The sequence below is a fragment of the Hypomesus nipponensis genome, chromosome 25 (genome assembly GCF_054491055.1).
Source record: "Hypomesus nipponensis isolate SF chromosome 25, ASM5449105v1, whole genome shotgun sequence".
NCBI classification, from domain to species: domain Eukaryota; kingdom Metazoa; phylum Chordata; class Actinopteri; order Osmeriformes; family Osmeridae; genus Hypomesus; species Hypomesus nipponensis.
In genome coordinates, this window is record NC_140385.1 from 8,525,385 (window position 1) to 8,538,424 (window position 13,040).

Sequence of the window (13,040 nt, forward strand, 5' to 3'; positions counted from 1 at the left end):
TGTTAAGTACGTCGTAAGCCCTGAGGCACTTTGTTTAACTTCACGAGAGGGAAAGGACTTCAGCTCTGGCACTGGCCTAACAGTATGTGCAGTTCAGCTCAGCCTGATAGATGATGTGCGTGCAGGACATACAGGTATAAATCAAATAGTCTGTGACCAAGACCTCCTTCTTAAAAGGAGCGGATTTAAGACTGGTTGTGGGGGGGGGGGGAAGGGAAAGAAAGGGGATGAGAGAAGAGAAGAACAAAGGAGCTTGTGTGTGCGTCTGAAAAGAAAACCCAGTCGCATCACTGACCAGAAGACCCTGTCTTTGGTGACTCGCTCCTGTAGTAACGTCCACTTGCGGCCCAAATCGGTGGAGACGTAGAGCTGGAGGAAGAATAGAAGAACAGGAAGAATAGCTTTTACAAAGTGTTCACAAAGGAACGTGACGCAACCTTCAAGAAGAAACATGGTCAACACTTTCCTCAGCATCGAGGCACTAAACTGTACCACAACCTGAGGGCTTTGGATTGTATTTGAACCGACTGAAGACTAGACTCTGGCACTGCTTGCGCTGTGTGTAGCGTAGGTACAGTGGGTCAGTGTAAAGTGGAATACTGGTGCCAGAGTCATGTCACACTTACAGCTTATTGGTGGTTTTATGAAATGCTAGCACACCTCAACACTGTAGTAAACTGGGAGTCCATGTTGGAATAATGTCCTGCCAGACCAAGCCAGTGAATTTCACGGTTCACTCGGCTCAAACTGACCTCGATTCCTCTTCGTATGCCGGACTTGTGTGTGTGTGAGTTTGTGAATGTGTACATGCTTATTGGTGTGTGTGTGTGTGTGAGAACATATACATTGATCGCAGCCGTAATGAAAATCTATTGATCCTCACGCAAGGTGCCTTGGACACACGCTTTAGAAAGCAACTAAGGAATAAGAGGACGCTTGCACTGCGGAGCCTGCAGCATATTCCCCTGCCCTGCACACACACACACGCAAGCACATTCTGAGAAACAAACAACACCAAAGCTTTGTCAGCGTCATTCTAGGGTTATGTTATTATTGGCTTCCTCACACCCAGGTATTGAGCAGACACACGTGACAATATATTTGACCGTATATTTCTAACAACGCTGTTAGGTACATTGATGCACTGGATTGTTTACTGTAGCTTGTAAACACACACGCACACGCACACACACGCACACGCACGCACGCACGCACGCACGCACGCACGCACGCACGCACACACACACACACACACACACACACACACACACACACACACACACACACACACACACACACACACACACACACACACACACCCTTCGCAGATGCCTCCAACACTAGCCATACCCACCCAGATCATTTGACTACAAACCTAGACCAACCCAACCCTGAGCAGATAGTACACATTAATATCTTCGCCACAACCTTGGTGTTAGTCCCAAATGCGAGTGGTCTAAAAGTGTATTTCTTTCTTGTGAAAATGTATATATGAGACATTCACCCACGGAGATGGGTCTCTTCTCTGGTCTTTCTTGTGCTAAATGGTTTTTCGTTCTGTTAAATGACTTTCGAGGCTACTTTCTGTCCCACCGCCTGGAACAAATTAAAGCCTAATTGAATTTCTTGTTTAATTAATGATAAATTATTAACGCAGAGGAATTTTCAATATGCTGGTACAAAGTCTGCCTACTTCCCTATAGTCTGTTCCATCTGGACAATTCGTCACAGAAAACAGATTCTAACGTTTGGTAGCAAAAGTTGGTAGTATTTCATGGTGCTAAAGAGCCATAGGCTGCCTCCCACAACAACAAAACAAATTCAATCAGTGGACGAGTCAAGCTTGAATGTAAGTTCTTTCGAGAGATGTATCCCATCCTACATATGTTCTTGAAGTCGACTTCAAACAAGTATTCTCTGTCAGAACTGTGCATTTGTAATATGTTTACACCAGCTTGTAAAGGCAGTGCTTTACCACCTACAGATCCTAGCCAGCACTGCTAAGGGCTCTGTGTTGCAGCACCAACCATGAATTAAATAGCTGAGTCACTACTATTCCTGTGCTGGAGGGTAAAGGATAGCAGAGCTTCAGAACGAGGGATGATGTGTCCATCACAATCTGGACTGGGGGGGGGGGGGGAGCAAGGCTAGAGTTAGCTTTGAACAACACAGCTCTGCTTGCCTGTTAAACAGACTGGCAGGATGATGTGTGTGTGACATGACACTCGGTGGTGCCCTGTCAATGTGTGTACAAATCCTTTTTTGATGTTTTCTTTTTGATGCATTTTTTTGTCTGCAGACATATTGTGCTGTGTATGAGGATCAGTTAGGCGGTTGTAAATGGGATGCGGGGTGGTGGTGGCTTGAAACACAACACATTGAAATCACTGGTTTTGTAACAGCAGTATACATGTAACGGGTACGGAACATGACATGACTTTGTGACCTGGGTTTGAATCCCAGTTCGACCTTGCACTCTACCCACCGAGCCATCCTTGCAGTAGGCCAGGACCTTGTCCTCCTCCTTGGGGTGGAAGAGAAGTGTGTCGGGGGTGAACGACAGAGTCTGCCGCTGGAAAGAGGAGCCCTCGTCCGTACTCATGAAGAGCATCTGGTCCCTCTCGTTTATGGAGTTACTGACCAGGATCACCTGAGGAAGGGAGGGGGGAGAGAGAGAGAGGGGGGGGAGAGAGAGAGTTAGAGAGAGAGAGAGAGAGAGAGAGAGAGAGAGAGAGAGAGAGAGAGAGAGAGGGGACAGGGAAAAAAAGAAGGTGAAAAAGAGAGGTTAATCATGCCCAGGTCATTGGATGGTGTCCGACGGTATGACGTATCTTGTTAACAGTTCCGTTTGTGGTTGATTGAGGACACATATGCACGGACATAACCTCCACACATACACACAAACATACACACTATATCTGGGGCCACCAGACCATTTCATCACCCAAATGCAGCGCTCATTCTGAGGTGACACCATATTGATTAGCTATTTTGAGTTTTATAGCTCATAAAGTGAGCACATTAAACTGGGGGTTAGTGGCCTTACAAGCTCACCAATCACACTTATGTCTCAAACAGACGGAGGCAAGATCCACCTATAGAATTGAGCCATGGTCAATATCCTCCTACAACATTGACCAATAAGTTCCGTCCTTAGGATGGGGAACAGTGACCGGTCCAGGGGTAGAGTGAGTGTATTTGAAATGCCCTGAAACTATGTTAAATACATAGAAAGCTCCCCGAGAACGTGACAGAACGACACCACGTTTCACATAACGATTGGCATTCACACCATTTCTCTCACCAGAAATTGCAGGCTTTATCGCACACACGTCCTTCTACTATTGCTACGCTGCTCACAGGCACAATTACACAGAGCTAAAGCGCTCCATACGGGGCTGGGACCTGATGTGTTTTAGGAACGTTGGTGTGCTTGTGACGGGCTCAGTGAGCCTGGTATAGGCGCCATGGGCGTGCGCTCAATCACAACCAGGAGAAAGCATGTGTGTGAGAGAGAGAAAGACAGAGAGAGAAGAGAGAGGGAACGAGGGAAAGACGGAGAGGGGGAAAGACAGACAGAGACACAGAAGGAGAGGGAGAGAGAGGGAGAGGGAGGGAGAGAGAAGTTGAGAGAGCAAGAGCGAGAGTGAGAGAAAGAGCGAGATAAAGAGAAAGAGAATGTTCACAATGCTTGTTTGGGAACGTAGGACATTCACCCTCTCTTTCCAAAACCCCAGAGAAGAGGAGAAGCCAGTGCGTGGAGAGGGGACAGAGAGCAGGGGCTCAGTGGAGGAGATGCTGTAATGAGCAGCTCCTGGCTGTTGGACTGTGGAGAGAACGAGGGAGGGAGGGAGGGTGCAGAGGGAGGAGGTTAGGAGAGAATGTGTGATGATTTTTGCGTGTGTATAACAGGGAGCGGTGGTGTGTGCTTTCTTTTGCGTGTGTGTGTTCCTGCTTCTGTGTATTATTTCTGTGTGTGTGTATGTTCCTCCCTCCTGTGTGGCCTCCTTTATCATACTAGCCCAGCCATGCTCATTCATCTTATTTAAACCTCCCCTTTGACTCAACTCACTAAACCTTTGGCTGTTGGCTGCTAACCTCACTTTCTCCCGTGTCTGCACGCACGCACACACACACACACACGCACACGCACACGCACACACACACACACACACACACACACACACACACACACACACACACACACACACACACACACTCCCCCTCCAGTTAAAATACCTCCAGTCTCACAACTCAAGCTTTTAAAATCGACCCAGAGTCCTAGTAAACAACTGAGCCGGACAGCTAACACTTAGCGTAACAAGATCCACCCTCCTCAAACTTAAAGACTGGATTAACTTAACGGTAAGTTTCCCTTTGAAAAACCAACTTGCGAGGTAGCACAATTTACCTAGAAACCATGCTATCTTCCAAAAATAGATTCATCAAGCCACACTAACCTTATTGGATGAGAAAGAGGCCCCAACAACATTCTACATTTGTTTTGTGCTTATACTCTAGGCCTATGCTGCCTGAGATAGCATTAGCAATCTCCTCTTGTACTTCCTAGAGGTCCCTGGTGACGTTTACCCTTCTTTCCTACCCTAGTGAATGTTTTGAGGTCAACACTGCTAGAGGAAAGAGTCCAAGTCTCTTCAGAATTCAGATGTCACTCTCTCTCACGCCTCGGTGTGATGCAGTACCTTTGACAGTCTATGAGTGGTGCTGTTGTCCAAGTGACAACCACGCTCTTCGGGAACCCATCCACTACCATAGAGAGAGACAAACTTTCAGGCAGTTCAACTCTATGAGGCAGTTCCTCTCAGTGACGGAATCGTGAATCCAAAGCCATACATTATTTAAAAAACTGAGTTCAGAATATATTATATAGAGAGAGAAAGCAAGCAATTACTATGGACCTTCTGCAGGCAAAGGTTTTGATTTCCAGGAATCAAAGCCTCCCTCGATACATTCATCTTTCACAACTGCTTTCTCCGACTAATAACCCAGCCTCGGTCAGGCACAGAGCTTCCATTGTGTGTGACAGATACAAGCAGTCTCCAAACATCCTGTCTCTAAAGCCTGCACTTGAGACTGGCGTCGGTGGGGGTTTATGGTGTAGAGAGGGGGGGGGGGGGGAGCCGAAGCAGGCTTCCTCTCCCACACTTGTTCTTCCATGACAAGTGACGAGGTGACCGAGGACTGCGACGTGAACTCTCTAGACACACAGGGATCCGTCTCCTGTCGACCTCTCGCTTGTCAGCTGTCGGCTGAATTCTCACCCGGGAAAACACGCACACCGACCTTCCCTGCTGGAAGCAAGGGGTAGCCTTTTCTCTAACGGCTGTTGGGAAACGCAGAGATCAGCTGAGGCTATAGCTACACACACGCTCCCGCGGCTCCGTGCAGAGGACAGACACGGTACGAAGTTATGGGCCCGGGAACACAGGTCAGCAGAGGAGAGAGGAGAGAGATGTGCCCAGTCTGTATACTGTGTGCCCATCAGGGCCTCGATGCAAAGAGGAGGAGTTTGTGGTTACACTGCATGACGTCACTGAGGAGATGCAATTGTTGGGGACAAGACTGTTGTGTCGAGGTCTAAGCAGAGGAAAAAGCACACAGGCGAGCAGGCGGTCGCACACACGGACACACACACTTACACACACGGACACACACTTACACACACGTGCGCGCAGGTCTCCAAAAACTGTGTTACCCATCGAGGGACCGGGACTCGATGATAAACGGGACACATTAGAGCCAGGGAAGGAGTCGAAGCAAAAGGCATAGCTGCACCGTCTACCAACTGTCATAGATGTCACAGAGTCCCAGAGCGAGCGCTGCTTTCCCCTGGGCTACAGCCCTGACACATTAACCATGGCGCCTCCTGGAGCCATAATGGAGATTAGTTTCCATGCGGTCAGGTGCATTTGTACTACACCGGTGGCAACTGACAGCCCATGGCTCCACGGCCCTCCATCTTGGCTTCGATCCACATCTTCGACACTGCGTTCCATACGATAGCAAAAGAGAAGGGGGGAGGGATGGTGAGAGAGAGAGAGAGAGAGAGAGAGAGAGAGAGAGAGAGAGAGAGAGAGTGGTGCGCGTGAGGAGAGAGTGTGTTGAGATGAATAGAAGTGCACTGCCAAGGGTGAAGAGGCGTGCCCGCCGTGCCCACTCTGCGTTAACTGCTCGTGGCCCAGATACGGTCTCCGCTACCTCCAGTAGCTGCCCGCCCTTTTTGAGATAGAGACTTATCCTGGTGTTGGACTGACAAGTGAGAGATTTTACTCTCCCGCTCTCGCCCGCCCTCCATCTCCCTCTGTCCGTCCATCCCTCTCAGTGCCACATTCTGCTTCTATCTCTCTCTCTCTCTTTCTCTCTCTCCCTCTCCCTCTCTCTCTGACAAGTCCTCTTATCATCCTCCTCTATCTGTGTCTCGTTGAGGTTTGGCCTGTCTGGCATACTAACACACCGCCCTCTCTCTCGTTCTCTCTCGCTTTCCCTCACAGATCTCTCCATCTCAATCAGAAAGGGTTTTCTCATTGTTCTCATTACTTTCTTGACTTAAACGAATGGCCAAGATAGACAGAAAGGGACGGAGAGAGAAAGAGAGATGGAGACAGAGAATGAGATAGAAAGAGCTATTGCCTATGCAGAGTGGAGGTACCTCTGAGGGGAGATTTCAGACTTAATTACAGTGAGTTAAGAGAATGTTCTTCCTTTCCTGCCTCAAGCCCTGGTATGTGTGTGTGTGGGGTGTGTGTGTGTGTGTGTGTGTGTGTGTGGGGGGGGGGGGGGGTCTAGCAGGCTCATTGTGTATATCTGTTCAGTTTACTTGCCTGATTTCCTTAAAGATCAGGAAGTTATTGACAGCTGCAAATCAGCACTGTCAACGGTCCTCAGTAACAGGCACTCTGGCCTTGGGGAACACTTTAGCTGGCTCAAATACTCCACTAATCATCTGCTTTGAACATTTTTAATAGGCACCGCTTTAGTCCGGTCCCTAAAGCTATTACAATTCAATGAGAATGAAAATGAGGCCATTATGGCAGAGAAACAAGTCTCTGACCAAACTCCTGCCCAGAGAAAGTGAGAAGAATGTGTGTTTTTATTTAGCTATAGATGACTACATCCCACACTGTGCGTGGGATGGAGAGGGAGGAGGAGGAGGGCTGGAAAGGAGGACACACACACACACAGATACAGACATCCACGGCTGGCACCAAGGAGTAGCCTACCATCGTACCCTGCCACAGTCACGCCACACTGACCTGTACTAGCAGAGCCAGCATCAGAGCAAGGGAGGAGAAGGGAGAGAGAGAGAGAGAGAGAGAGAGAGAGAGAGAGAGAGAGAGAGAGAGAGAGAGAGAGAGAAAGAGAGGGGGGAGAGGGGGAATAGAGAGAGAGAGAGAGAGAGAGAGAGAGAGAGAGAGAGAGAGAGAGAGAGAGAGAGAGAGAGAGAGAGAGAGAGAGAGAGAGAGAGAGAGAGAGAGAGAGAGAGAGGGGGGGGGAGAGAGAGAGAGAGAGGGGGGGGGGAGAGAGAGAGAGAGGGGGAAGAGAGAGAGAGAGCTCCCAAACCACAAACACAACCTGACCTAGCAGCAGGGGAAATTAAATACCATCAAAAGAAGAGGGGGAGGTAGGGAGGGACAAGAGACAAGGAAAGCCCATCTCTTGACCTTGCGAGAGGAAAAATTCACAAAAAGGCACAAGAATGGCCTCCAAAAATGACTAAAAATGAGAGACTGGAAGAAAGACAGATGGAGGCCCAGACGGAATCTAAAAGGGCAAGAATAAAAAGGGCAATCATTCAGAGCAGAAGACTGACTGACATAAGGACAGGTAGCGAGAGACATGTTGAGACATGGAGAGAGAGAAAGATATATCTAGAGAGACATATAGAGAGAGACAGGTAGAGACAGAGAGAGACGGTTAGAGCGATGCAGAGGATGGGATAAAAAGAGGGCAGGTGAGAGAGAGAGAGAGAGAGAGAGAGAGAGAGAGAGAGAGAGAGAGAGAGAGAGAGAGAGAGAGAGAGAGAGAGAGAGAGAGAGAGAGAGAGAGAGAGAGAGAGAGAGAGAGAGAGAGAGAGAGAGAGAGAGAGAGAGAGAGAGAGAGAGAGAGAGAGAGAGAGAGAGAGAGAGAGAGAGAGAGAGAGAGAGAGAGAGAGAGAGAGAGAGAGAGAAGCATCTGTCCACCACAATTAAAAGAGTAGCTAGCAAGACCCCCGTTGAGCCCCTCCCCCTCTTCCGCCCCCCAACGCCCACCCAACCCTGCCTCCTCCCGGACACAGCCCGACCCGCACCGCACAATTCAATTACCACTTATCAACACTGACAGGGAGCTATGCTGTGACTGGCATACTTATCCCTCCCCCCCCACCACAGCACCCGCACACACCAGACCCACCGCCCAGACTCAAGAGGGAAGATAGATAGGGCCGCAACTGAATCAACCAGTTTCTGCGTGTCTGCGATGGACTGTGGCCATATGCCTTTGTGTGTGAGTGTGTGTGTGTGTGTGTGCGTGCGTGCATGAGTGTGTGTGTGCGTGCGTGGTGTCAGGCGCTACGTTGGTGTGTGTTCGGAGTGCGAGCTGCCCAGCCTGTTAAGGCCACACCCCAGGTCCCCCTGCTCGATCCTCAACCCCACAGCCGAAGCCGTCTGCTCCACTCCTCTTCCCAAAGGCGGAGAGAGAATGAAAGACAGAGAGAGAGACAGAGAGAGAGACACAGAGAGAGAGACAGAGAGAGAGACAGAGAGAGAGAGACAGACAGAGAGACAGAGACAGACAGAGAGACAGAGACAGAGAGAGAGACAGAGAGAGAGACACAGAGAGAGAGAGAGAGAGACAAAGAGAGAGAGAGACAGAGAGACAGAGAGACAGAGAGACCGTGTCTTTCTTGACACAGAACAGAGCACTGAATAGGGAGCCACGTGCAGATCGTCCCCGTAGGAGGTGATGAGGGAGCTGGGAGAGATAGTGGTTCGCATTTTCAATATTTACATTGTATTAGTGTCGTCATTAATCCTAATACAATTTAGCGGCGGGGGTGGGGATGTGTGTGTGTTTGTTTATTTGAAAATTCTTCATACATGCTTTTATAGAGTCCATTAAAAAGAAACACATATTTAATGAGAGGTTTTTATGAGTAAACAGTTTTTCCCAATCACATCCACTCTTTGAGAGGGAGTGTGTGATAAAAGCTAACAGGTGCATTTTAATAGGGGAGCACATCTCATTTAGCCAATGCAGTGAGTTTCATGTTTCCATCTGAGATGTGTTTTTTTATTTTTCATTTGCAAAGGTGAACAGCTTTGTACTTCACGGGTGCGTTCACAAAACAAATGTCGTCAACCATTTTGCAATTCTTCCTCCAACGGCAGTTTGTCATGGAAAATGCTGTGTCAAGACAAGTTGATCACATTAATGCATTGCTGTATAATAAAGTTGGCCGACACAACTTTGACCCTCGAAGTTGACTCGCGGTATCACTGCCAAAAGGAATGCAAAGTGAATTTTTTGCACCTTCATCCAATTGGTGTTTTAAGAAGCATCCATTGCCGTTGATGCAAGGCATCAAATTCCATTGCGTTGATACGAGAAACAGTAGAAACATGGCCATGGATGTGTTTAAACACATGAGTAGCTGTCACACTGATAATGATCTTAATTGCAGATAAGAGGTTTAACGTTGTGGGCCGGGGAGCATTACAGCCATTAGCCAGATCCTTTCACGGCTATATTTGGGGACCCTTGCACAGAGAAAATTGATTCAACCTTTAAAATGATGTTTTATTGATGGCTTGTGTTGCCAGTATTACGCGACAAATCAAGGGACTTGGGAGATAAAACGACAGTATGAAAGTAATGTACACCAACAAATGTTTTTTTTGGGGGGGGTCCTCTGTTTGCCTCCCACTCCATAGGCAAACCATTTATCAGTGAAAGTGGTCTGTTGTGGGATTTGATTTCCTCTCTCCGTCAGCGTGTGATGTGTGCGTCGTCAGTTGAGACCGGGGGGACGGCGCCGAGAGGGATGCGCGCGTGATTGGTGGAGGAGTCGCGGCGGCGGACGGAGAGTGCGCGTTCGCTCCGCCTCGCCGTTGGCCGACCTCCGCGGGGGAACAGTCTCTCTGTCGAGTCTGACCTAGCTGGATCTGTCTGCCACAACGCTCTCTTCTCTCTGACCTCTCCCTGCTCTCTCTCTCTCTCTCTCTCTCTCTCAGAGCTTCTCTCGCGGTCTCTAACTCGGACTCGCATACCTTCGGGAAACGAGTGACACTTGAGGACGAGACGGCGGTAAAAATGATAGGGTGTAAAAGAGCGAGATGGAACTTACTGTCCATGATGGACAGAGTGAAATCGACAGTGGGAGGCAGGAGAGGAAATTAGAGCGTTTGAGAGGAAGAGATGACGCTCCCGATTTTTCACCTCCGGCTCGACGAATGTGAGATGAGAAGTGTTTTCATCAGGCTCCGGGAGCAGTGGCGTATTGAAATCCCATCAGAGCGACGATTTAGCACGCCTTTGGCTTTGATGGGAACAGTTTCAATTAGGCGACTCAACTAAGACTGGGGGTAAAATTGTATTTCAAAAAGCCTGTGTTAAAAGGTATAACTTACAATAAAATGAAAGGCTGACATATTGAAGTTATTTTTCTAACTTCCCAGCATTCTAATCTATTTCATATCAAGGAGAACAGGGACTAGCCACACTTGCTTGAATCCAACACCCACCTTTGAAGCCTCCGCAGCGAGGCCTGGTGACTGATTGGTGAAAGCGACTGGAACGGAAGGGTTTAAATTAATGTTATGGATTTGAAGGGGGGGGGGGGTACAGTGACATTCCCCAGAGGCAAGTAGGGTGAAGTGCCTTGCCCAAGGACACAACGTCATTTGGCACAGCCGGGAATCGAACACACAACCTTCTGATTAATAGCCAGACTCCCTAACCGCTCCGCCATCTGACCCCGAGCTGAGCCATCTTCAACGGTACCGGTCGCGTAAGTAAGGTTAGAGAGGGAGAGGGAACGAGAGTGTGTGAGAGAGAGAGACAGAACATACAATGCTAAAGAATTGTTAATGACAGATGCAGTTGGACGTGCGTTTCTCTCGGTCACAGGACCAGTGTTTGGGGGGAATTCAGACAGACAGGCGGCTGTGGAGGCTGCAGGGGAACATTGGGGCCTCTGTGGGGGCTGCAGGGGAACACCAGGGCTTCTGGGAGATACGGATCCCAATTGACGTACTCATCTGACATCAACTCATAAGAGTTACAAAGTACTGACAAATCAACTTAATACTGCCATCCTGCCTGTGTCTATTGTACCATTCATTTTACTGGACACTGCAAAATAAACTCCTCTATGGGGTCAGGTGAGGACACACACAAACACACACGCCTCGGCAGCCCAAAGTTCCCTCACATCTGTTCAGCGTAACACACTCACAATCGCACCCACAACCACACACACACACAGATACACAGCAGTCAGCATGCATGCATCACTGTTATCCCTCCCTACATGGGTTCCATATCCTCCTCGAGGGCAGGTACAGGCTGTCCTCTGAGGTCCTGCCGTCTGGTTCTTCCAGGTAACCAAAAGCTTCTCTGCCAGCATGCGCACACACACACGCTCTCTCACACACACACACTGCTGCTTTCCTGACAGTGGGAGACAGGGGAACAAAGAGAAAAAAAGGACAGAAAATCAATGAGGTGGCATTGAGAGAGACTTGTCTTGGGCAGACTGGGGCTGATCTGGGGCATATTACAGTAGCCTTCCAGGGAGCCCAGGTTATTAGGAACACGGAGGGAGAAAGAGAAGGAAAATACGGCAATAAATCCTTCAGAGATTAAGAGAGTGAGTGTGTGTGTGTGTTTGTGTGCGCATACATCTGAAGTATTGAGCAGTCCCTTGCGTCTCCTTGACGACAACGGCAGCAGACAGCTCGTAAGAAAACCAGCCCGACAGGGAGACATTTATTTTGAAGTTGTCAGGATTCCGACTTTAGCTTTGCTTCCTTTCTTCAATCCAATTCCGTCCCCCTCAAGGCCACAAATCAGCAGATGCAGTACTCTACACAACGGGGATGTTCTGTGGACCATCTACGCTAAGCAGAGTCAACCAGACCACTAGGGCGGCGCTGTTGTCCCAGGCTACTGCGCTAAGGAACAGAAGAAAATTGAGAAACAAGCGACTAATCAAGAGTATTGGCATGCAGCCGCACACACACTCACCAATTATTTGTCTAATCTATTCCATCAACGATCAATTATTGATGAATGAATCAAATCGATTCTAACCAAATTGGTGAAGGCCCACACAGCCAGGAACATATGCCTGCCTGTAAAACCCTGGTTGTTTGAAATCCCGACTCCCTAATGTCGCCCACTCATTCTGTAAATGTAGAATATTGCTCTAAACCTGAAAGATTAATTCAGTTGGGCATAGGATTCTGCCTGGCTACAAAGTGCTGTTGTTGGCAAGGCGTCTGTGTTAATATTCATCCTTTTTGGAACATTTTGTAAGTTTCCAGACATTTTTGTATGCTGAATTGATTACCTTTGAAGTGCGGGCGAGGATGTAGGCTGGGGGGATTTGTCGCTCGTGAAAAAAGTAAACAGAGCCTAATCCTGAAACATCAGCTCGATGTTCTGCAGATCCGTTTGAAATGGACACGCACACGCACGCACACGCACAGAATGAGAGAGATAGAGATACATTTTACCCCACACATACGAGCGCACGCACACACAGAGCACGCTGACTTTAACAAGCAAATGCACTTGTACTGTCATCATCCTTCGCTGACAGCGAATGATTAATTGTTAGGGAGCCATGTAGGAACCACGGAGCGAGCCCTCGGTCCAGGAGGGGAGAGAGGGAAGCTTGGCTTGTTCAAGTGTCATGCCTGAATAAACAAACATGTATTAATACAAAGGGAGGGGGGGGGGGGGAATTAAAAATAAATATGTGTTCTGCAGTAAAATCATTTCATTGTTTGACCAAAAATATTTGCAGGAAAACGTCC

General features: G+C 48.5%; 1 protein-coding gene across 2 annotated transcripts in view; it reads right to left on the bottom strand.

Moving 5' to 3' along the window:
- sorcs2 (sortilin-related VPS10 domain containing receptor 2) overlaps positions 1–13,040 on the bottom strand; it is a 214,677-nt gene that overhangs the window by 25,264 nt on the left and 176,373 nt on the right. For both annotated transcript variants that reach the window (XM_084691223.1, XM_084691224.1), the window contains exons 4-5: positions 2,486–2,650; positions 296–369 (exon numbers count right to left, since the gene is read on the bottom strand). In XM_084691223.1, coding sequence (XP_084547349.1) covers positions 296–369; positions 2,486–2,650 — 239 coding nt within the window. The remainder of the gene's footprint in view (positions 1–295; positions 370–2,485; positions 2,651–13,040) is intronic.